The sequence below is a fragment of the Podarcis vaucheri genome, assembly GCF_965113315.1.
Source record: "Podarcis vaucheri genome assembly, chromosome: 6".
Taxonomy (NCBI): Eukaryota; Metazoa; Chordata; class Lepidosauria; order Squamata; family Lacertidae; genus Podarcis; species Podarcis vaucheri.
This window is the reverse complement of record NC_138764.1, coordinates 99,010,581-99,036,371: the sequence shown is the minus strand read 5'-3', so window position 1 is coordinate 99,036,371 and position 25,791 is coordinate 99,010,581. Positions and strand designations below refer to the sequence as shown.

General features: G+C 45.4%; 1 protein-coding gene across 3 annotated transcripts in view; it reads left to right on the top strand.

Annotated features, from left to right (window-relative positions):
* NKAIN4 (sodium/potassium transporting ATPase interacting 4) overlaps positions 1-24,648 on the top strand; it is a gene marked incomplete at its 3' end in the record, with an annotated part of 109,630 nt that extends 84,982 nt beyond the window's left edge. Inside the window, exons 5-7 of one of the 3 annotated variants that reach the window (XM_082226535.1) lie at positions 9,923-9,983; positions 20,973-21,057; positions 23,573-24,648. In XM_082226535.1, the coding sequence (XP_082082661.1) occupies positions 9,923-9,983; positions 20,973-21,057; positions 23,573-23,582 (156 nt within the window). Of the gene's footprint in view, positions 1-9,922; positions 9,984-20,972; positions 21,062-23,572 lie in introns of those variants that run through there. The other 2 variants (XM_082226537.1, XM_082226536.1) reach the window with 2 other exon arrangements.
* Between the last annotated feature and the right edge of the window lie 1,143 nt (positions 24,649-25,791).

Sequence of the window (25,791 nt, the reverse complement as noted above, 5' to 3'; positions counted from 1 at the left end):
CTTTGTGACCCCCTGGACCAGAGCACGCCAGGCACTTCTGTCTTCCACTGCCTCCCGCAGTTTGGTCAAACTCATGCTGGTGGCTTCGAGAATGCTGTCCAACCATCTTGTCCTCTGTCGTCCCCTTCTCCTTGTGCCCTCCATCTTTCCCAACATCAGGGTCTTTTCCAGGGAGTCTTCTCTTCTCATGAGGTGGCCAAAGTATTGGAGCCTCAGCTTCATGATCTTTCCTTCCAGTGAGCACTCAGGGCTGATTTCCTTAAGAATTGAGAGGTTTGATCTTCTTGCAGTCCATGGGACTCTCAAGAGTCTCCTCCAACAAGCCTCAATTCTTCGGTGATCAGCCTTCTTTATGGTCCAGCTCTCACTTCCATACATCACTACTGGGAAAACCATAGCTTTAACTATATGGACCTTCGACCTATGCTACAACCCTAGAAAGCTGTAGAGCAGCCTTTCTCAACCTGTGGGTCCCCAGATGTTGTTGAACTACAACTCCCATCACCCCTAGCTAGCAAGGCCAGAGCTCAGGGATGATAGGAGTTGTAGTCCAACAACATCTGGGGACCCACAGGCTGAGAACCGCTGCTGTAGAAAAACGCAAAGGACCCCTCAGCACAAGGGGAATCTGGAAGTCAAGCAGGTACAACCACCAGTCTAATATCCCATTTCATTGCCTTTCCATTCTGAGAGTGTAAGAAAGGACTTCTTATATTCTCAGAGATGGATATAAGTGACCTGCTAATTAAAAATTTCCTAAAATGCTACTCAAGGCCAGTGAGATCTCAGTGATGCCCACAAAATCCTGGTTTCTGTCTTACTCCATTCAGAGACTTTGGCGTCCATTTCCTATGGACTCGATTATTAGATTCCTAGGCAGAGATTTAAGGTAGCTGGGTTAAATTTCCGTTACCCTAGTCCTGAGCCCATGGGATACAGTCAGCTATAAATAATCTGATCGAATTAATAAATGGAAGGATCCAGTTGCTTATTACCTTTTCAAGGACATAGGAAGTTATAAATGTCAGCAGCCAGGGTTCATATTTCTGGGGCAATGATGAATTTTTAATCCTTTGTCCAATGCTTAATGTATTTTGGTACTTAACTTTCCTACGTGTCATACAGTGGGCAAACAATTACATTGAAGGATATTTGGTTTAAGCTTGCTGATAAAAGGAAGGTAAATGGAGTTTCCGCTTTGGGTTTTTGAAGCTGGGCAGGCTTCCGGCTTCTGATTTTTGATGAGTTTCCTCATAGAGTTCAGGACACTTTCAGCTAGTGGGGGTCTGAGCATTGTGCCACATCTGACAGCACATACATAGAAAGGCATGGGGGAAACCGTAAGACATTTCTTTCCCCTGAATACCCACCAAACCTGGATCTGGGTATCTTCCAAGAAAGTGCAAGATACAGTGGTACCTCGGGTTAAGTACTTAATTCATTTCGGAGGTCCGTACTTACCCTGAAACTGTTCTTAACCTGAAGCACCACTTTAGCTACTGGGGCCTTCTGCTGCTGCCGTGCTGCTGGAGCACAATTTCTGTTCTCATTCTGAAGCAAAGTTCTTAACCTGAAGCACTATTTCTGGGCTAGCGGAGTCTGTAACCTAAAACATATGTAACCTGAAGCGTATGTAACCCAAGGTACCACTGTATTCTGCTTCTCATTGGCTGGCCCCAGATATAGCGTGATGATGTGAGATGAAGGTGATTTAATCAATGCACTTGGAACTTGATGATTTTAGGTTATTGTTACCTGGGCATTTGGGATGCGATAAATCAAAGAAGTAAATAATGAAACACCACTTGCACAAGAAAAAAACATGCTGGATGTTGCTCACAAAAGCAACTACTCTACTCTGAACTTAAAAGTGGAAAGCATAATGCTGGTGGTCAACAAAAGAGGTTTAAAGACTGTCTCAAAATGCAAATCTTAAAAAATGTAGTATAAACACTGACAACTGGGAAACCCTGGCCTGCGAGCGCTCCAGTTGGAGAACAGCCTTTACCAAAGGTGTCACGGGCTTTGAAGATTCTCGAACTCAGGACGCAAGGGAGAAACGTGCTAAGAGGAAGGCATGCTTGGCAAACCCTCACCGTGATCAACTCCCACCCGGAAACCTATGTCCTCACTGTGGAAGGACGTGTGGATCCAGAATTGGCCTCCACAGTCACTTACGGACTCATTGTTAAAACTGTGTTTATGGGAGACAATCTTACTTGGCTACGAGGGATCGCAGAAGAAGAAGAAGAAGAAGAAAAAGAAGGAGGAGGAGGAGGAGGAGGAGGAGGCCGTGTGCAGGTCATTGTTTCAGCACCATGGCCAGCTCCAGACCTGCACACCTCTAAAAGCTTTCACCTCCACTATCTCAAAGGACATGCAATCCCTGGGGTAAGAAATCATCAGGAACAGTCTGGGGTTGTATTTTCCCTTGGTTTTTCAGCATCTTCTTTCCCCCAGGCTCCTCTGCCTAAGCCCACTAGTGTCCTAGATGGTGTGCTGTTGTTTATTTGTCAAATCCTTTTTATTAAATTTTACATTACTAATTAAAATTCAAACATTAAACATCAAAATTTAGGATTCCTTGAATCCTTTGACTCCCTCTGTCCTTCCATGGTTACCATTATCAATCTTTTTTCAGCTGCTTCTCTTAAGAAAAAATAGTCCATTTTTACCATAGTCTTTAATACATTACAAGCATTACGCAAATCCTGCCAAAGTTTTTAGTTGTTTACAGTGTTTTCTTAAATACATTGTAGATCTTTCCCATTCCATCTTAAAGTTCTTCTCTTCCTGGCTTCTGATTTTCCCTGTCAATTTCGCCATTTTGGCATAGTCCATTTGTCTCTGGTTGGGACTTTATTTTCATTCCATCTCTGGGCCAGTAGTATCCGCACTACTGTCATTGCATACATAAATAATCGTTTCTGCTCCTTCTACATGGTGGGTTTTGCCATGGTCACCCCGTGAGATGAACACATCCTGCTTTTCTTTCCTCCTTGCAAGTCATGTTGCTTTGTGTGTGTGTGAGAAACCTCTTACTAAAATTGCACAATGATGTGTTTACATGGAAACCAGAAAAGCACAGTTGCCACAGATTTTCGAACGGTTGCATTGACCATCTGGAAAGTGCTGGGTCCTCTTCTTGTACAGGGGATTAAAGACTTTGCTTCAGCTGCATATTTATTTAGGCAGAATCCTTCATTTAGGAAAGAATAGGTAGTCAAGCAGGGAGAGGCTGCCTCTGAGCAGCTTAGCACACACCTGAGCAATGAATGTCTGACACTGCAGTCATGCCAGTCACAGCAGTTTTTATAGGACCGGGTGGAACCCCAATTGGCCCTTGATATCACCTGATCTCTGTCAACTTGCAATGCCATCCATTGTCTCTGTCTCTCTCTTTTTCTGTGTGTGTGAGAGAGAGAGAGGGGGGGGAGGGAGAGAGTTGCAACATTTTCTTCCTACTGGATGCAGCTACAGCCTTGGAGTGAGTTAGGTGCTCAGGCCCTACCACTGGAACCCCCTGTACAAATACTGTATTGGCCCAAATATAAGCCGTACCCAAATATAAGCTGCACCTTTAAAATTCGGGGGGGGGGGGAGTCCGCGACCAGAAGGAGGAGTACCAAGAGGAATGGAAGAAATTTAAAGACTATTTAGCTAAATATGTTAAGATAACTTAAATAGAATTACTTGCAAGCACCAGATTGGCCTAGGATTTAAATAAGTGATGTTGTAGAATACTATGGTTAAAAAAAAATGAAAAGAAAGAAAGATGTTAATTGACTAAGTAAATTTTATGTGAAAATAGTTTTGGAAAACTGCTATAATGATTTATATGGAAATTCAGCCGGGGGATTTGAGGAAGTCACACAATAATGTTAACAAAAGTGGAATTATTACAGTTAGGATTAATGTTTGTTTGTTTGCTTGTTTGTTTTTGGGATGTTTTCTTTTTATTTCTCTGTTATAAATTTGGAAAATTAATTGAAAAAAATAAAATAAATTCCGAGGGGGAATACCTGAATATAAGATGCTCCCTTAAAATTGGTGGCGAGCATGTGGTCCGAGCAAAAAATTGTGTCCCTACAGGTCCCACACAGTGCACTGGGAAATGATGGGGGGCTACCAAAGAGGCCCTGACACTCCCCTGAAGCACCAGCCCTACATGGTGCAGCTGGGGGGAGGTTTGCAGAGGGTGGTGGCAGAGGCGATGGCCTACCCGGGAAACCACAACCCCCGCTCACTAGGGCTGCAGCAGGAGTTAAAGGCTTGGGTGCAGCGGGAAGTACGCCATTGCCCCGCACTCCTGGGCTGCTCTCTGGGGGGGGAGCTGCGCCGCTTCCCCCCTTCATTCTGATGGCTCAGGGGAGGCTTGGGATCGGTGGGCAGGATGGGCACCATTGTGTCGCACCCTCAACAGCCCTCATGATGGCATCCTGGGCTGTTTCAGCAGTGATATCGTAAGGCCGTGAATATAAGCCACACTTTAACTTTTCATGGTCAGAATTTGGAAAAAAGGTGTGGGTTATATTCGGGCCAATACGGTATGCCCCCACACCTGTGCTGCTTTCTTGGTTTTATGGTCTGTTTGAAATTTGTATAGGACACATCTGCCAATGGTTTGGTCTCCCTACAGGCTTTTGGGCAGCAGGTGAAAGTATCTCTGTGACTTTCTTGATATGCTTACATAGGAGACGTAAGGTAGAGGCTTTGCAATGCCTTTCCATGAGTCTGTGCAATGTTGCTTGGTGCAAGGAGGATCTCAAACTAGGATCCCTGGCTCCTCAGGATCTGCCGGGCACCTCATTTTTAAGGTTATTGTAGGCCTTAATTATTTGTTTTCCACTGTGAACTCAATCCACTTTAACGAGGAATTAGGACCAAACAATTACTCACACCGCAGGAAGGCAGAATGATGTATGAGGGGACTCTGGAAAGTGGAGTCATTCATTTTTAATACAAGAGAAACATACATCACACCACTGAACAAAAGGCAGGATAATGAGGTTTCCGTGGGAGGGATTATGGAATGCATTTGGGTTTGGCAGGTCTCTTCTGAAAGCCCCGCTCTGGAGAGGTTGAGTAATGTTTTACATTGTTTTGCAAAAAAAAAGCTGCCTCACCAACTCTGAATCTCCTGAGCATCTTATTAAGAGTTGCAAGAATGACGGAATGCTCACTTTATTCTCCTTGGTCTGATGGACACCAGGAAGTTCAAGCCAACAATACATGCGGGTGAAGGCGTCCATTCTTTGGAAAGGTTGGAATTTGCTTTTGTGCCTGACAGAAGGAACAAAATGGATTCTATTGAACGATGGCAGGTGATTGTAGTGTTCGGGTAGAGACAATGGCATTAGGCAGGAATTCAGCATCCTGGGAATGTCAACATCTTATTCTTTTACAAAGCAAGCTTCTGCAAAATATAAGCTTGAAAAGCTTGGGCAGTGTCTGCAAACATTCAGAAGGTGGCTCAATGAGAAGGCTAGTCAAAACCAGGATAAATTATGGAGGAACAACGACTCAGTGATGAAGTCCGAGTTTTGCATTGCAGAAGGTCCCAGGCTCAACTCCTGAAATCTCCAACTCAAAGGATTTAGGAAATGTAGGAAAAAGCAGAGCCATCACCTTGCCAAGAAAGGTCCGTAAAGTTAAAGCTATGGTTTTCCCAGTAGTGATGTATGGAAGTGAAAGCTGGACCATAAAGAAGGCTGATCGCCAAAGAATTGATGCTTTTGAATTAGTCCCATGGAGTGCAAGAAGATCAAACCTATCCATTCTGAAGGAAATCAGCCCTGAGTGCTCCCTGGAAGGACAGATCCTGAAGCTTAGACTCCAATACTTTGGCCACGTCATGAGAAGAGAAGACTCCCTGGAAAAGACCCTGATGTTGGGAAAGATGGAGGGCACAAGAGAAGGGGATGACAGAGGACGAGATGGTTGGACAGTGTTCTCGAAGCTACCAGCATGAGTTTGACCAAACTGTGGGATGCAGTGGAAGACAGGAGTGCTTGGTGTGCTCTGGTCCATGAGGTCATGAAGAGTCGGGCACGACTAAATGACTAAACAACAACATAGGAAACCATCTTATATCAAGTCAGACCATTGGTCCATCTGGCTCTTTATTGTCTACACAGACAGGCAGTAGCTCTCCAGGGTTTCAGTCAATGGATATTCCCAGCCTTAGTGAAGATGCCTGGGACTGAAGTTGAGACCCTCTGCATGCAGGACAGATGCTCTGCAGCTGAGCTTTCCCATGGACTTACGGTTCTTCTCCCAAAGTACCAACTGATGAGAAAGTTGGCCTGGTAGGCTGCTGTGAGAGTTAACAGTTCCGAACTAGATGAACAAACCATCTGTCCTGATATAAGACCACTTCTTAGGTGTCTATGTAAAATCTATAGGGTTGCATCCAATATTAGTTTTACTCAAATTGACCCATTCAGATTTATGAGCTTGACTAACTTTGGCCTGGTAGTTTTGATGTATATACGCTGAGTATAACTTAGTTTGATACAACCCACACAATGCATTGTAAATTATGCAAAATAAGAGCAAATGTGCAAATGTGCTCAATTTCCCCCATTTATATGAGCTGTACAAGGGATGCGGGTGGTGCTGTGGATTAAACCACAGAGCCTAGGACTTGCTGATCAGAAGGTTGGCGGTTTGAATCCCCGCGGCGGGGTGAGCTCCTGTTGCTCGGTCCCTGCTCCTGCCCACCTAGCAATTTGAAAGCACGTCAAAGTGCAAGTAGATAAATAGGTACCGCTCCAGCGGGAAGGTAAATGGCGTTTCCGTGCACTGCTCTGGTTCGCCAGAAGCGGCTTAGTCATGCTGACCACATGACCCGGAAGCTGTATGCCGGCTCCCTCAGCCAATAAAGCGAGATGAGCACCGCAATCCCAGAGTCGGTCACGACTGGACCTAATGGTCAGGGGTCCCTTTACCTTTACCTATATGAGCTGTAGAATTCAGAACATTGATTGCACTGTTCCTTCCTTCCTCTTTCCACATTCACTTCAAAAAAAGGGGGGGACCCAGGTAACTACCAGCTGGTGAGCGTGACATTGATACCAGGAAAGGTCTTAAAACAGATAACTCAACAGTTGGTCTGTGAGCTCTTAGATCCAGCATGTGTTTCTCAATAACAAGCAATGCCAGATGAATCTCATGTCTGTCTTTCTTTTGATGGAATTACAAGCTTGGTGGATGAAGGGAATACATAGTGTATCTTGATTTCAGTAAGGCAAAGTCTTACTGAAAAAGTCCCCCATGATCCTCTTGCAAGGAAGCTGGTAAAATGGGGGTTGAACAAGGTAACTGTTAGGTGGATTTGTAGCTGGCTGACTGACCGAACCCAAAGAGTACTCATTAATAGTTTTTTAACATCCTGGAAAATAAGTGACAAGTGGGGTGCCACAGGGTTCTGTCCTGGGCTTGTTGTTGTTCAACGACAACGAGAACAACAACAAACAACAACATTGTTGTTGTTGTTGTTGTTGTTGTTGTTGTTGTTATTATTATTATTATTATTATTATTATTATTATTATTATTAATTTGTACCCCGTCCATCTGGCTGGGTTTCCCCAGCCACTCTGGGCGGCTTCCAACAAAGACCAAAAATACACTAAAATGTCACACATTAAAAACTTCCCTGAACAGGGCTGCATTCAGATGTCTTCTGAATGTCAGGTAGTTGTTTATCTCTTTGACATCTGGTGGGAGGGTGTTCCACAGGGCGGGCACCACTACCAAGAAGGCCCTCTGCCTGGTTCCCTGTAACTTGGCTTCTCGCAATGAGGGAACCGCCAGAAGGCCCTCGGCGCTGGACCTCAACGTCCCAGCAGAACGATGGGGGTGCAGATGCGCCTTCAGGTATACTGGGCCAAGGCCGTTTATAAATGTATTTGGAGGAAGGAATTGAGGGGATGCTCATCAAATTTGCAGATGGCACCAAACCAGGAGGGGTAGCTAATGCAGAATCAGAATTCAAAACAGCTTCGAGTTACAAGAAAGGAGATTCCGACAAAACATCAGGAATATCTTTCTGACAGTAAGAGCTGTTCAACAGTGGAACAGTTTCCCTTGGGGAGTTGTGGGCTCTCCTTCCTTGGAGGTTTTTAAGCAGTGGTCGGATGGCCATCTGCCATGGATTCTTCAGCTGAGATTCCTGCATTGCAGGGGGTTGGACTAGATGACCCTTGCGGTCCCTTCCAACTCTACCATCCTACGATTCTATGTTGTACAACATGGGTAAGTAGAAGGTGGATCAGAATCTGCTGGCTGATCTCTGGGTGATCTGTAGCAGATTGGTAAATGTTTCTCTTGTCAGGAGACAATGAAGGAGAGCACCCTTGGCGGTGAAGTCAAATTGTTGGAGAATTACAGTGCCTGCTGTGATTGTAGAGACCGATACGGGAGAGACATGTTTTGTTGCAGCTGGGGCAGATGAAGGCGTCTGGTTGAGCTGATGCACCATGGCATTTCTTCTTTCTGCGCTCCTCCCAGTTGTCTAACAATAGCAATAACTAGTTAGCCAAAGGAGCCCCAAAGCAAAATGTTAAAATAAAAAATAAGCTATAATCAAAGCTTTTCTCCCTCTCGTGTTATTCTGGAGCTCAGGGCTATCCAGTGAAGCTGAATGTAGAAACATTCATGACAGACTAGAAGAAGAATAAATTCTTCACACCACAAATACCCTCAAGTTCAGAACCCTCAAGATGTAGTGAGGGACACCAACCTGGATAGCTTTAAAAGATTAATAATAATATAATAACTTATTATTTATACCCCGCCCATCTGGCTGGGTTTCCCCAGGCACTCTGGGCGGCTTCCAACTGAATATTAAAAACAATACAGCGTCAGACATTAAAAACTTCCCTAAACAGTTCCCCTTCAGTTGTCTTTTAAAAGTAAAATAGTTGTTTATTGCCTTAACATCTGGTGGGAGGGCATTCCACAGGGTGGGTGCCACTACCAAGAAGACCCTCTACCTGTAACTTGGCTTCTTGCAGCGAGGGAACTGCCAGAAGGTCCCTCGGTGCTGGACCTCAGTGTCTGGGCAGAACGATAGAAGTGGAGACGCTCCTTCAGGTATACTGGACCAAAGCCGTTTAGGGCTTTCAAGGTCAGCACCAACACTTTGAACTGTGCTCAGAAACGTACTGGGAGCCAATGTAGGTCTTTCAGGACTAGCGTTATATGGTATCATCGGCCACTCCCCGTCACCAGTCTAGCTGCTGCATTCTGGATTAACTGCAGTTTCTGAGTCACCTTCAAAGGTAGCCCCACGTAGAGCGGATTAGACAAATCCATGGGCCATATTGTTATCAATGACTTCTAGCCATGATAGTTACATTCTACCGCCACTGTCTAAGGCAGCACATTTCTGAATAGCAGTCACTGAAAACTGCAGGAGGGGAGAGCGTGTGTTTGCACTCAGATTTTGCTTGTGAGCTTTGCATAAGCATCTGGTTGGCTACTGTGACAACACGTTGCTGGACTGGGTAGGCTATTTGCGTGATCCAACCAGAGAGCCAGTGTGGTGTAGTGGTTAAGAGCGGTAGACTCGTAATCTGGAGAACCGGGTTCGAGTCTCTGCTCCTCCACATGCAGCTGCTGGGTGACCTTGGGCCAGTCACACTTCTTTGAAGTCTCTCAGCCCCACTCACCTCACAGAGTGTGTGTTGTTGGGGAGGAAGGGAAAGGAGAATGTTATCCGCTTTGAGACTCCTTAAAGGGAGTGAAAGGCGGGATATCAAATCCAAACTCTTCTTCTCTATAAAAATAGTTCCACTCTTTCTATACAGTTTTGACTGTTGTTTGTTCTATGCGTACAGAGCGTATATTCCTTTATGTTATCACTAGTCTTGGAGCAAATATTATGATTATGATTCCTTTTATCTTTTCTTCTTCCAGCTGGTGGGCTTCGTCTATGCCTGTTATGTTGTCAGTGTTTTTACAGAAGAAGAAGACAGCTGTAAGTATTCGCCACAGGACAGATCCCTGGCTGTGGGTCTTAATCTGATGCCCTTCCTCTTAGAATGGAATTTTATTTATTTATTTATTTATTGCATATATATCTCACCAGGGAGCTTGAGGTGGCATACAAAGTTCTCTGCCTCGCTGTTTTATCCTCACAACAACCCTGTGAAGTAGATTAGGCCCAAGGTCATGTGACGAGCTTCTTGGCTGAGTAGGAATTTAAATCCTCCTCTCCCACGTCTTAAGTCTCTAACTACCGTCTGTCCTCCCTGAACAGTGCCCTATGTACACTTTTGAGTGATGTTTGCTGTGATTTTTTATATATGTAGTTTAAGCACAATGCTTTAAAAAGCAATGGAAAATATTAAACGTTGACCTTTCATTCCAGCTTCAAGAGGCAGCATTTTGCCGATTAAATTATAGGGTATCTCCCGCTTCTTTCTATAATTGCAAACAAGGCAACTGATTCTACAGAGGCTTTGGTTATATGCAAATGTGTTTACTTGATCAAAAAGGCAGGTGATTAGTCAATGAAGAATTCTTTTTTTAATGGTTGTTCATAATTTTATACAATTTAACTGTAACTATTTCAAAGCATTATAATGAAAAGTTTCTTTCAAACCTTTGGACTTCCATCCCTCCCTCCATGGGTTCAATTTCCTAAGAAAATATTTTTTTTCTGCATCTTTTACCCTTATATACCCTGTTATATATTCAGTTTCCAAAGTTCATTTCACACTACAAGTGTCATTGCATCCCTGCCAATGATTTTAACTGTTTACAGTGGTCTTTTAAGTATGCTAAAAAATTGTTCCAGCCTTTTAGAAAGAGTTGAACTTCCTGGTTTCTGATCTTTCCCATCAGTCTAGCCATCTCTGGATATTCCATTAACTTGGTCTGCCATTCTTCTCTGGTCGGCACTTCTCCCTCCTTCCATCTCTGGGCCATAGCTGTCAACTTTCAGATTTGAAAATAAGGGATCAGCAGCCTCACCTGTCCCGGGGACAGTCTACAGGATATCTAACAATCTGGGATAGAAGTGGGAAGCAGCGGGAAATGGTGCTGGAATAAGGGAATTTCCCACCAAAAAAGGGAAGGTTGACAGCTATGCTCTGGGCTAGTGTCAGGCTTACCTTCCCACTCTCTGTCGATAACAGCACAAAGTGAAAGCAGTCTTTTGGCAGCAACAGAGAGGTTTATTGAACACAGCACAAACATTCAGCGTCCGTTCACATCGTATAGGTGTTCCCACTTGAGTTCCTCCCACTTCCCTCTAGTTATTTCCTGTGGGAATGTTTAGGGATGCGGGGGAGGATATATTGTCTAAGATATCCTATCCCAACTTTTCTTTATAAGTTCAACAAAATCAGCAGAGTTAAAATTCCCCTTTCTTTAAACACATGCATAGCAGATAGCTTGCTCAGACTCATCAGAGTCTCTGTAAATATTTCCTTGTATTTCCCCCGTGTTTTTTTTAATAAATATTTTATTCAGTTTTCACAATAAGAAAGCATACAAAGACAAAGAAAATACAAAATCACAAAAAACAATACAATACAAAAATACAAACATTAAACACATCAGAAAAAAGGGGAAAAAAGATAAAAACACATATAGTAACAAAAAACAAAAATTCCCTCTTTCTTAATTTCTCAGCTTCAATTAACTTATTTTCCCGACTTCCTCACGTCTCCCGTTCTTGTATCCCTTTTTAGAAATTAATTCAACAAATTCATATTCTATTAATTTATCTGTTGTTAATCCAATCTTATATTTTACTTTGTAGCTAAAGCCCCTGCGATTCATTTCAATGTCCTTAACATTCAAAAATTTTACAATATTTCTGCAAATAAATTTTAAATTTCTTCCAATCTTCCTCCACCATCTCCTCTCCCTGGTCTCGGATTCTGCCAGTCATTTCCGCCATCTGCATATAGTCCATTAGTTGCATCTGCCAATCTTCCAAAGTGTCTTCCAATGCTTTGCGATGAGAATTCTTGCTGCTGCTGTAGCATACATAAAAAAAGTTCTATCCTTCTTTAACACTGATTGGTCCACTATGCCCAGGAGAAAGGCCTCTGGTTTCTTCGGGAAAGTATATTTAAATACCTTTTTCAGTTCATTATATATCATTTCCCAGAAGGCCTTGATCCTTGGGCACGTCCACCAAAGGTGAAAGAATGTACCTTCATTCTCTTTACATTTCCAACATTTGTTATCAGGCAAATGATATATTTTTGCAAGCTTGACTGGGGTCATGTACCCCAGTGGTTTTGTGGTTTTTCTTGTACGGATTTATGTTTCATAGCTGTAAACCGCTTTGATATATTTTTATGACAGTCTATAAATATTCATATAAATTAACAGAGCGCAGTTCTGGCGCACCTCTCAGGTGGGCACCATTGCAGCCCCCCCCTCTTGCTTTTACGTACTTGCCTTTATGTAGATTTTCCCCGTTAATCCCTCCTAAAATAAGACGCTACGTAGTCTTCTGTAAAGTATAAAGCGTTTATTCACAAGTAATCATCTGTTCACACAAAGGTTCCCAGAAGGCAGACTTAAAAGGTTAGAACATAGTATAAATGTGGTGACTATCCCCCCTTTTCTTCTCTTGGCCTGGAGCCAAGGGTGCATCTTAGTAGTGCTGTTGTTAAGATGGCATTGATAGAGACAAGAGAGACAAGATGGTCACCAGCCTGTGGTTCTTTCTACTTCAGGAGAGAGGCCATGCCCATCTCAAATTACACATAGGAAGTTTCATCTCAGTCCTGGGAAGCAGGAAGTTCTGGCTGGAGGACTGAGACAACCTTCATGTCTACTCTAGCAATGTTGTGTTTGACTGCACCTAATTCTTACATCCCACACTTCCGTCTTCCCGTCTCCTCACCACGTGATTCCTTCACCACTGAGCCTTCTGAGAGGCTACCCTATCCAGACTCCTGGCTCTAGGACTCATGCACTGCACACTTTCTGGTGAGGGAGCTCCAACCAGCTCTCTCTCTTCCCGTTCCTCTCCCTTCGATTGCTCTTCACCCAGCTGTCACTTTCCAAGCTGTGTCCTTCCTCGAACCATTGCTCTAGGTCGATACTATCCTCCTGCTCCAGAGGAGCTTCAGGATCAGGCCCTTGTTCAGAGGGAGGGGGGGGGCTCCCACCATTTTTCCTCAGAGCAATAACCTTCAGTCTGGTTCCTGACATCTAGAAGCATTCTCGCTGCCGTCGTTCCGTACATGAACAGTCTCTTGTCTTCTTTTGGTATCTCTTCACCTATTACAGTGGTACCTCGGGTTAAGTACTTAATTCGTTCCAGAGGTCCGTTCTTAACCTGAAACAGTTCTTAACCTGAAGCACCACTTTAGCTATTGGGGCCTCCTGCTGCCGCCGTGCTGCCGGAACCCGATTTCTGTTCTTATCCTGAAGCAAAGTTCTTAACTTGAAGCACTATTTCTGGGTTAGCAGAGCGTGTAACCTGAATCGTATGTAACCTGAAGCGTATGTAACCTGAGGTACCACTGTATACCTAACAAAAAGGCTTCTGGTTTTTCAATAAAGTTTTTCTTAAACATTTTCTTTAACTCATTATATATCATTTCCCAGAAGACTTTTACCACTCCACAAGACCACCAGTCAATGACGAATTCTTCAGTCAGATGGCAACCCTAACAAGCTGATTTCTCAGTGTGGCAACATTTGGCTACTTATTCAGGCTCTGCAAATCTACCCCAAGGTTTGCTCTGTTGGGGGCTTCCAATGAGCTCATGCGGTGACATCTATTACATTTACTGTGGGACTCAGTGTATTCTTTATAAAAATAATAATATTTATATTGCTGTTCATAAAAAAACATGAGAGAGGTTAACAACAATTGTACATAAAACCATGCAATAAAAGCCACGTGAAAAGCTGAAACCAGAAATCAGCTAACTATTAAGATCTGTTCTTAATTGCTTGCATAACGCTGGCAGAATAGAAAAGTTTGAGGCAGGTATTTAAAAGTTGGAACGGAGGGTGCCTGTTGAAAACCAGCTAGCAGAGTATTCCACAATACAGGGATGATGGTAGTAAGTCTTGATTTCTTGTTATTGTCAAATGAGCCTCACTGACTCGCGGAATGACCAGTGATGCTCTTGCACATGATCTCAGGGATCGAGTTGGGATAAAAGGGTTCAGAGGGATCTGCAAAGGCCTGATTTCCACACGATATGGAAGGAACCTTCTGAGGAGATGAGTGCAGTGATCAATTGTGTATAAAAGAGATGAGATTATAAGAAAGCAGGCAATTAAGAATACATCCTTCCACCATGGTTAATCAATGTCTGCTTTCAACTTTTTGTGGTTTTTCTTGTACAGATTTATGTTTCATAGCTGTAAACCGCTTTGATATATTTTTATGACAGTCTATAAATATTCATATAAATTAACAGAGCGCAGTTCTGGCGCACCTCTCAGGTGGGCACCATTGCAGCCCCCCCCTTCTTGCTTTTATGTACTTGTCTTTATGTAGATTTTGAGAATCCCAAAATGAACATTTCAAGTCAAAATGGAAGCTGGCCAGTGTGTGCAAGTCTACACTTTTTTTAAGATCTGTGACTCCACCTAGCTCCTTGCCACTCTTCGCAGTGATTGGTCAAGCTACAGGCCAGTTCATATTTTCTTTTCATCCATCCGTTTCCTGTGTAGCAGTAACAGGCTTTAAGCTTTCCAGTCAGGCCTCTCCCATTGCACATATTTCAAAAAGTAGATGCCATCTTTCAAAAAGTAGAAACCAGGACACCCCAAAAGTTTGTGAGTGTTATGTACTGGTAATAATACATTTTTATTTATACCCCGCCCTCCCCAGCCAAGACCGGGCTCAGGGCGGCTAACAACCAATAATAAAAACAAGTTGATTAAAATACAATTTAAAAGATTACGATACAACATTAAAACATTAGGGTGCAATCTCTTCATAGGAGGAGAAAGGAAAAAGAAAGAGGGGGAGTGAATCAAACTGATTCTAAGCCAAAGCCCAGGTGGAACAACTCTGTCTTACAGGCCCTGCGGAAAGAGATCAGATCCTGCAGGGCCCTGGTCTCATGAGGCAGAGCGTTCCACCAGGCCGGGGCCAGTGTTGAGAAGGCCCTGGCTCTGGTTGAAGCTAATCTAACTTCCTTAGGGCCCGGGACCTCTAGGGTGTTGCTATATATGGACCTGAAGGTCCTCCGTGGGGCATACCGGGAGAGGCGGTCCCGTAGATACGAGGGTCCTAGGCTGTGAAGGGCTTTAAACCAGCACCTTAAATCTGACCCTGTACTCCAGCGGGAGCCAATGCAGCTGGAAAAGCACTGGGTGAATATGCTCCCATGGCAGAGTCCCTGTGAGGAGCCTCGCTGCAGCATTCTGCATCCACTGGAGTTTCTGGGACAGCTTCAAGGGCAGCCCCGCATAGAGCGAATTACAGTAGTCAAGTCAGGAGGTGACCATCGCATGGATCACTGTGGCCAGGTCGGGGTAGAGGATCCTCTGTTCACAGCTGCAGCCGCAAGCAGAGGATCCCGGCACCGCCTGTATGGCGCTGGAGCGCCGGCACCGGCAAACCACTATGCACAGCACATGTGCGGTGTCGCTACATACGGTGCATGAGTCGTACGTAGCGATGCCTGCTCTGGGTGTCACAACACCTTCGTCCGCCCCTGCTTATACGTAAATCCGGCACTGCCAATGGCCGTGTTCAGCTTCCTGTCCTCCTGATGAACACCTATGAGAAACCCACAAACAGGACCTGAGCTAAACTTTAAGGCAGCCTGGTCTTTATTTATTGCGCTTATTCCTGGAGGACTGTGCTTTAGGGTTGCACTGTTTAAAGTGCTTAGCTTGGGCTGCACTGGGCCCTAAGTGTTTATTGGCTGGCTCGACAAGTATTGCAGCCAGGTCAGTAATCTCCTGTTAAACAATGCATTAAGTTCAATTGCTGTAAGTGGCTGTATTTATTTCGAGTGGAGTAGTGCAAGTGCTTTTCCAAATTCTGGGGTGGGCGGAAAGAGCACTTACTCCAGCAATCTCTCTTTGAAACTGTCTAAAAGATGTGTTCTTCACGGTGGTTTTATTGATCGGCGTTGCGTCAGAAGCTGGCCTTTAAATTTACAATGCTCTAAAATGCCTGTAATGAACAGCTTGAACCACTTTCATTGCCACCCCCTCTAGTTAGGCTAATATATCTGTACTTGGTCGAGAACTGAGCTTAGGAAGATGCTAAGATACTTTGCATGTTACTGAAGATGTTGACTAGCAGGTAGGAGAGATGTTGTGTTTTTTTTTTCTTGGGGTGAGGTGAGTCTATGCTAGTGGTAGCCAACTTGATACTCTCCAGATGTTGGTACACTAGCTCCCATCAGCCCCAGCCAATGTGACCAATGATGATGAAAGTTGTAGTCCAATAACATCTGGAGGGTACCAGCTTCTGAAGGGATTGTCTGGTCCTCCAAATATTTTTAGACTGCAACTCCCATCATCCCTGACCATTGACCTTCTTGGCTGGGGATGCTGTTGGAGTCCAGTAGAAGAAGAAGAGTTTGGATTTGATATCCCACTTTATCACTACCCTCAGGCATCTCAAAGCGGCTAACATTCTCCTTTCCCTTCCTCCCCCACAACAAACGCTCTGTGAGGTGAGTGGGGCTGAGAGACTTCAGAGAAGTGTAACTAGCCCAAGGTTACCCAGCAGCTGCATGTGGAGGAGCGGAGACGTGAACCCAGTTCACCAGATTACGAGTCTACCGCTCTTAACCACTACACCACACTGGCTCTCAGTAACATCTAGTTCCCCACTCTGATTATAGACTTAAAATCTATCATTGTTGCTTGAGCATAAATAATAATAATAATAATTTTTTATTTACAGCCCGCCCTTCCCTGTTCAGAAAACCGGGCTCAGGGCAGCTAACAACAAATTTAAAACACTTAATTGATGCAACAAAAAAACAGCATGTGCTTAAGACATGAAATCTCCCCAAGAGGGCAACCGTTGAATTGATTTTGTGAAACAATCTTAGTGGCCAAATCCACTGGGAGATTAATTTTAAACAGTTACATAATCTGGCCACGTTCAGCTGGCTCATTGGTAACCTCAAGACTTGATTGCTGCAATGCACTCTGTGTGGGGCTGCCCTTGTAGGTGGTTTGGAAACTGTGGTTACTGCAAAATGCTGCCATGAGGTTGCTGCCTAGAGCTAACTGTTGTCAAAATAGTACACCTTTGTTGAAGCAGCTGCACTGGCTGCTAATATGCCACCAGGCGGGGTTCCAGGTCTTCTTACTTGCTTACAAAGTCCTAAACAACTCTCCCCTTCAACCTCTTTGCCAAGCTATTGCCTTCTATGGTAGAGAACCTTTTGGAGGCACAAAGAGATCCTAACATTTGCCTTCTGGTCCCAAGTAATGGGGCTGTCAGTGTAGGGGGCTATTTTAACATGAAATTCATTTAACTCTTTGCTCCAACCACGTGTAATTTCAGGTGTTTAAAACCTGGGTGTCTACCCACACCTGTTCTGAACAAAAACCCAGAATGAATGGATTAATAATTAAAGACACGATTAAACCATTAATCATTAATTAATTCTTGCCCGCCGATCATCTTCCGATGTCCTACTGTTATTCTAACCGTATTATTTTGGGTGTATGTTTTACACTTACTTTTGGTTCTCTGTACACTCCTCTGATATTTTATAACTTTGATGGTTAGCCACCCTGAGCCCGGTCTTGGCTGGGGAGGGCGGGGTATAATTATTATTATTATTATTATTATTATTATTATTATTATTATTATTATTATACTTGAGCAATATATATATAAAGAGAGAGATGGAGAAGAGAGAAGTGGGAAATAACTTGTAATTTGATCAACCAAAACCCCCACTTACTGCTAGAGAGAAAAGCTGGATTATCAATTTTGGCTGTGGTTTGGTTAAAGGATTTTGTGGTTTTAGAATATATATATATAGTTTGTTTTAAAATAACTATGGCTATATATTTGCAATAAAAGGAGTAACTTTGATGGGGTGTAGGGAGGAGGTCGATCAGGCTAGGTGAGGGAGGGTGAATCTCAAGAGAAAAGCCAATAAAATAAAAAGAGATGTCACCGAGCTGGCGGGGGGAGAGTGATTTATTGAGAAATTCACAGCAGCTAATTTCAGCGCCCCCCCTCCCACCACCCCCAGCAAATCCTTTCCCCCTCCCCTCTTCCGGCATTCCAATTCCGAAATGCCAGCCTCAATAATTAACACTGACAAACCATCAATATTTCACACTCTCAGCAGTAGAGCCTTCCAGTGACCTGAGCCAATTTGAGCTGCCTTTTAATTTTCTCCCCCATTTGTGGGTTTCTTTGAAAACACTCCTTTGCTCTGGAGCAGGAAGTCGTTATAAGCGCAGAGGTGCCTTGCCAGGCGCTAACACAATTTGCGTGCCATTGTGGGGTGGGGGTGGGAGGCGGAAACAATAACGCAACCCACTATTCACACTTTACTCAGTTGGGGAGTGATAGTTCAACGACTGGGACCTGCATTATAATGTTGCAGCATAGAGTTGGCCTGTTCAGGGTTTCAACTGGCCACCCATCCCCTTTCCCAGGATACTTGTTGTTGCCATCTGTCTGTCTCAATAGACAATGGAGTGCGCTTCTGGGGGTGAAGTCAAACTGCTGTTTTAGCAGCACCAAAGTGACCGCTCTGGGGCACAAACCTGGGCAGAGTGTATGGAGGTCCTGGGCTACCCAGATGACATGACCCTCTTCTTGGCCTCACTGATGTGGTCCAAAGGAGAGTAGAGCAATATGATTGGCACCAGCTTAGCAGCAGGAGTTGCCAGAAGGAGGCATACAAGGTACCATCCAACCATCTTAGGAACTCCATTCTGGGTTTGCCCCTTAACCTTTCCTTCTCCCGAAGATATCCCACATGGAAGCAGAGGTTTAGGCTCAGAGTTTTTCTTCCCAGGTTCCTTCCCAGGTTGATGGGCCCCATCTGCCCCTCACCTCCCTCTACAGCACATACAGAAACCACCTTCTTGACCGTTGGACCCACTATTGCTCCTGCCCGCTCAATCCACCAGAGCCTGTCTTCTCATGCAGGGGAAGTCCCTAAGTCACTGAGAGTTTGAGACCCATCAGCCACCCTCATTTAGACAGCCAGTCGAAGCCATTTCCTGGGGTGTGACGGCTGTTGCATGTTGGCAGCTTCCAGGAGCCACAGGTGACAGCTAAGTGCAGGATGGGGACCAAAGGTGGACAAACCGTTCCTGAAGCACCATGACATGTTCCCCCACCAGAGGTACTACCCCTCCCCTAATACCCCACATACCCCACTCAAATAATAATACCTGAAGGAGCATCTCCACCCCCATTGTTCAGCCCAGACACTGAGGTCCAGCGCCAAGGGCCTTCTGGCGGTTCCCTCGCTGCAAGAAGCCAAGTTACAGGGAACCAGGCAGAGGGCCTTCTCAGTGGTGGCACCTGCCCTGTGGAACGCCCTCCCACCAGATGTCAAAGAGAAAGCCCTTGGAGCTTAACCTCAGTGTCTGGGCTGAATGATGGGGGTGGGGACACTCCTTCAGGTATACTGGGCCGAATTGTGCCTGAAAACGTATTGGGAGCCAACGTAGGTCTTTCAGGACCAGTGTAATGTGGTCTCAGCGGCCACTCCCAGTCACCAGTCTGGCTGCCGCATTCTGGATTAGTTGTAGTTTCCGGGTCACCTTCAAAGGTAGCCCCACGTAGAGCGCATTGCAGTAGTCCAAGCAGGAGATAACCAGAGCATGCACCACTCTGCCAAGACAGTCCATGGGCAGGTAGGGTCTCAGCCTGTGTACCAGATGGAGCTGGGGATGTGCTTGTGGTGGGCCAGAGGAACGAGGACTTCAAGAGCTGCTCTCAGACTCCAAGGCCTCTCAGACCTTCCTGCAGCTGGGCTGGAACCCCAAACCTTGAGCCACTGCATCACTGTGATAACTGTGGAAAGGAAGCAATTCCTTTCTGGATTGTTTTACTGGTGCCTGACCAAAAGAAGTATGTTGTAGTCCTGGACGGTTGTTCCATCCTGGAAGTCCACATTGCCAGCATTTCCATTTTAAGTGTTTATTTATTTTATTGCATTTATATCCCAAGGAACTCAAGTTGGCGCATGTGGTTCTGCCCCATCTCATTTAATCTCCCACAACAACCCTGCAAAGTAGATTAGGCTGAGAGGCAGTGATGGGCCCAAGGTCATCCACTGAGCTTCATGGCTGACTGGAGGATTCAGACCCTAGTCTCCCACGTCACAGCCCAAGACTCTAACCACTACACCACACTGACTTTCTTGATAGGAGTTTGCAAGGAACCCAGGGAACAAACTAGCTAAAGCTAAAGATGGTTAAAGGTAAAGGTAAAGGGACCCCTGACCATTAGGTCCAGTTGCAGACGACTCGGGGGTTGTGGCGCTCATCTCGCTTTATTGGCTGAGGGAGCCGGCGTACAGCTTCCGTGTCATGTGTCCAGCATGACTAAACCGCTTCTGGCAGTGAACGGAAACGCCGTTAACCTTCCCGCTGGAGTGGTACCTATTTATCTACTTGCACTTCATGCTTCCGAACTGCTAGGTTGGCAGGAGCAGGGACCGAACAACAGGAGCTCACCCCGTTGCGGGGATTCAAACTGCCGACCTTCTGATCGGCAAGTCCTAGGCTCTGTGGTTTAACCCGCAGCACCACCCGTGTCCCTTAAGGATAGTTACGTCCATTTAATTTCAGTGGAGGTGAGTGAAGCCTGTCCTTTGAAATCACCAAGGTGCGCATACACTTAAATTTGGCAGGATTCTGCCCTAAGGCTTTGCTGGTGAGCACCTTTGCATTTGGTCTTTTCAGCACACACTCCTCACCCTTTGGTTTACTGTTTGCCATCTTCACCCTCCTTCTGTTTTGTTTCAACCACACCATTGTTTTATGCATGAGTTTTGGATTTTCTTTCTTTCAGTTGATTTCATTGGTGGATTTGACCCATTCCCTCTCTACCATGTCAATGAAAAGCCCTCCAACCTTTTGTTCAAGCAGACATACCTGTAAGTATGGGCCCCTCCAGACGTCTTTCCGATTATGCATTCGGGATGATTTGTGCTCAGGATGATAACCGGGGCGGATATATGTGCACTCTCTGCTTTGTGCCTGCAAAGGTTTCAGGGTGGACATACTGCTCTGTTTCAAATTGGGTTCCCTGCTGGAATCCTGCAACAAATATTCCCAGGTCTGTTTTCATCCTGCTTCTGTTAAGCGATAGTGCAAGACTGGCCCTCCAAACATCAGTAACGCTGCAACACTGGGGAAACACTGGAGAACAACTTAAAAAGTCGAATGATGTTTGTACACTCCAGTATAAATCCACCACGAATACCCCATTTTGATTGGAGACTGGTCGTAGCAGGGAGGCCAAGGTAAAAAGGTAAAAGGTAAAGGACCCCTGGGTGGTTAGGTCCAGTCAAAGGCGACTATGGGGTTGCAGCGCTCATCTCACTTTTAGGCCGAGGGAGCCAGCGTTTGTCCACAGACAGTTTTCCAGGTCATGTGGCCAGCATGACTAAACCGCTACTGGCACATGGAGGACCGTGACTAGTGCCAGAGCGCACGGAAACGCCGTTTACCGTCCCACTGCAGCAGTACCTATTTATCTACTTGCACTGGCATGCTTTTGAATGGCTAGATTGGCAGGAGCTGGGACAGAGTAACCAGAGTTCACTCCATCGCGGGGGTTCGAACCGCCAACCTTCCAATCGGCAAGCCCAAGAGGCTCAGTGGTTTAGACCACAGCGCCACCCGCGTCCCTACAGGGAGGCCAACAGTAGGTGGAGCAAGAGCTATGTCCCTCCTCTTCCCTGTTGAGTTCTACAAGGGCAGTGCTAAGACTTAAGGGCTCATCTGGACTGCCTCTTGTTGCAAAAACTCCCAAGGCATGGATAGTCTAAGGTTCTCTCCCTCAAATCCTGGGAGAAGCGTATAGCCATCATGACCACAAGAACCTAAGAAGAGCCCAATGGCATGTCTAGGCCAGCATCCTGTTCTCACAGTGGCCATCCCCTTTCAAGGATGTCAAAGTTGGCGGCCGTCACTACGTCTTGTGGCAGAGAATTCTGTAAGCGAACTGTGTTCAGCGTGAAGAAGTTCTTGCTTTTGTTGCTTCAAAATCTCATTTTGTGACTGGCGCCAACAGTTTGCAAAAATGGCCTGAGGTCAGCTCTTAAAACGCCAGCACCTTTGGGTTTTGTTTTTGTTTTTGGTCCGGAACTGCATTTCCCCCCATTCTGTCATCGTGTTTAGATTGATGAGGCAAGAGATTAAATATTGATTTCCAGCACTGTAGGTTTTGCAAGGAGGGAATATGCAATGCCTCCGGAGGATCCGAGGCAGCGCCTTGATTTACTAATCCAGCAGAAGGAAGCTTAAAGCTGAAGTAGAACAAAATGTACTGGGGGGGGGGGTTCTCTTTTGTGTGTGTGTGTGGTTGGGTTGGAGGTGCAGTGTAGATTCAAAGGACAATCCTATGAAGGTCTACATGGAGTAGGAGTGTCCGGGGTCCATGTGTCAGTGGCAAGCTGGACCAGAGACACACAGAGGGAGGCTGGGGAGGAGCGTTGTGGCCTGGGGAGATTCCTGAGAGGTAGAACAACAAGCATTTTTCTAGCAGTATTAGTAATAAGTAGCATTTCCTGAAGATACACCTCTTTACCCTAGCCTGAGATATGTGCTTCAGGACCCCACCTTATTCTGATTTTAATTCGGAATTTTAAAATGCTGTAACCTTTCCTGGGACATACCAGTGAAAACCAGATGATACATTATAAAACGATAATACCACCTGCCTAATTAGTGGTACATGCAGGCATGCAGACGAAGAAATATTATACCTCCTGTGTGTGTTGTGAGAGTCCCACAATTGCACAGAAACGTGTTCAGAATTCAGCACCTCAATAGCCTCAACCTGCACTTGTTTCTCGGTTGTTTGCTGCTTAAAAAGTTACCAGTCCTCAGGACTGCAATTGGTAATGTAGAGAGGCCATGCTGGGTGCACTCTCTGAAAATGGTATGGAGGCTGAGCAGGATTTCCAAGGGACGAGAGGAAGGGGTTTCATTGGCCTGCATAGCTCCTTGACTGCCATCTTTGCCCCTCCCCATGCTCATTCAACACACACATGCTGAATTTACATATTGCATATTTCACATATACATGTTTTTGTTTAAAATATATTTTACATAAAAATTTTCTTTTTTTAAAAAAACAAAGGCAGAATTCAGGGTGTTTGAGGGGTGCGGCAGGGAGAGAAAGGCTCTTTCTACAATATACCATGCCCTGTTAATGCCTTACTTTACTCAATTTAGATACTCTTAATGGGAGGAGGGTATTCGAGGAAAGGCACCCTGACAACTGCCTTTGAGTACGTGCCATATTCTGAGCTCTCATCTGATGTCTTTCTTTCTTTCTTTCCTTCCTTCCTTCCTTCCTTCCTTCCTTCCTTCCTTCCTTCCTCCCTCCCTCCCTCCCTCCCTCCCTCCCTCCCTCCCTCCCTCCCTTCCTTCTTTCTGCAGGCCTGCGTAAGTGACAAGGATCCAGACTCTGGACAGACTGAAACCATCCATCCAGATTCCCCAAATGCCAGATGTCCCGGATGCAAAAAGATGGGAAACTACATTCCACTTGAAAGAACACAAAAACACCGACACACATGCAGATACGCACATACACAACAAGATGACTGAACTCCGACAAGTGGGCATTCAGGCCCAAATATCGTTTTGCTGGCCAGCCACTCATACCAATGTCTCTTCAATGTGCTAGCTCATTAGTGGACTTGCAGGTTTTGCTGTGAATGAATGAATGAATGAATTGGGGAGGAAATACTGTTTCCCTTCCCCACACCACTCCATTGAGAATCAGAAGGAGGTATTTGGAGAATCTCCACTTGACTCTGTAGCACTCACTTTTCATCAGGAGCGCCCTTGAGTGCGGTTCACTTCCAAGGTATCATTGCTTCCATTTCCTTGTGACAAATGGACTGATCCAGTGGAGATTCAGATAGGTAGGGCGGAAGATAGGGAGGCCAACAGTAGGTGGTGCTAGAGAGCTTAGCTGAGCCAATGACTGGCAAGGCCAACTAATTATGCATTTGCCCCTACCCTCTTTCTCTACAGTTCTTCCCACTCCCCCAAACTCCAAACCCACTTCAAACTGTTTCACCTTACCATTTCCCATAATGGACAACGTGTTGGTTGAACTTATAAGTTCCTTGGTGGTGGTTGTTTTTTTAGATGTCATAGGAAAACTATTTAGAACCCAATTCTATGTTATTCTGTCTCTCTGTACCCTCATCCATTAAGGTCTGCAGAGATGTGGAGAACTATGATGTCCTTCAGCCCAAGCAGGCATGACCAATAGCTAGGGATGATAGGAGCTGTAGTTAAGCTATATCTGGAGGACCAAAGGTTCCATCCATATGGTCTATTGCTTGGGTGGCTACCTGGCAAGCCCCTTTGCTGGATCCGTCCTCCAAGACTATTTTTAGCTGGCTTTCAGTGGTTCCAACTGCAATGCTGTACAAAGCTACCCCACGGTTTCAAAAAGGTGGTGAGACATCAAGTTTCTGTGCTTGTAACAAGACATCCCACACATATAGATCGTCCGTGGATATCATGGGCCATGGCAGATTTCTCAAGCCCTTCATGCTAGAAGGATCCCGAGATTGATCTTTGCCCGAATGTTTTCTTTATCGTTGTGGTCTTATAAAGGGATTAGATAAATTCATGGGTGGCTATATCCTTGATAGCAGCTGTCAGTCATGTCGGCATTCCTCCAGGCTCAGAGACAGCTTGCCAGTGAGTTTCAGTTGCTGGGGGGCAGCAGAGAAGACTATTTCCTTCACGTCGTGCTTGGGGGCTGTTCAAAGGCCTCTGATCAGCCAGTGTGAGCAAACAGGATGCTCAGCTAGAAGGACTTTTGGACTGACTTAAGCAGAGCTCGGACGCGGGTGGCGCTAGGACTTGCCGATCAGAAGGCCAGAAGTTCAAATCCCCGCGACAGGGTGAGCTCCCGTTGCTCGGTCCCTGCTCCTGCCAGCCTAGCAGTTCAAAAGCGCATCAAAGTGCAAGTAGATAAATAGGTACCGCTCCTGTGGGAAGGTAAACAGTGTTTCCGTGCACTGCTCTGGTTCGCCAGAAGTGGCTTAGTCATACTGGCCACATGACCCGAAAGCTGTACGCCAGCTCCCTCGGCCAATAAAGTGAGATGAGTGCCGTAACCCCAGAGTCGGCCACGACTGGATCTAATGGTCAGGGGTCCCTTTACCTTTACGCAGAGCTCATCTTATCCCATTGTCCACAGAAAAAGTCACGTGCCACATATATTGCGGCTGAGAGTTTTCTCCTGTTCTTTCGCTTCTGTATAACAGCCCCCTCCCCAAACCGATGGCTCCATCTCCCACCCTTTCCCACTGTCTCTGCACTACTTCTTCTCTACAATTCACACCTACTCCATGCCATGTCTACCTGCTGCCTTCCATCCTCATCCCAGAACACAATCCCACGCTGAAGCTGCCGTCAGGTCTCCTTCAGTCGTCAATACTTTTTAGTTTCCCTCTCCCCCCCCCCCAATTATTACTTTTTGGATCCCATGGATGCCGAAGCAGAGCAGAACATTTTCTGGTTAACACACACATGCACATTCTCCTACATCCGCTCTCTCTCGATTTGCAATCATGCCCACCGACAATGCCCTTTGTGCTAAACGGGGACGGGGAGTCGACTTTATTACA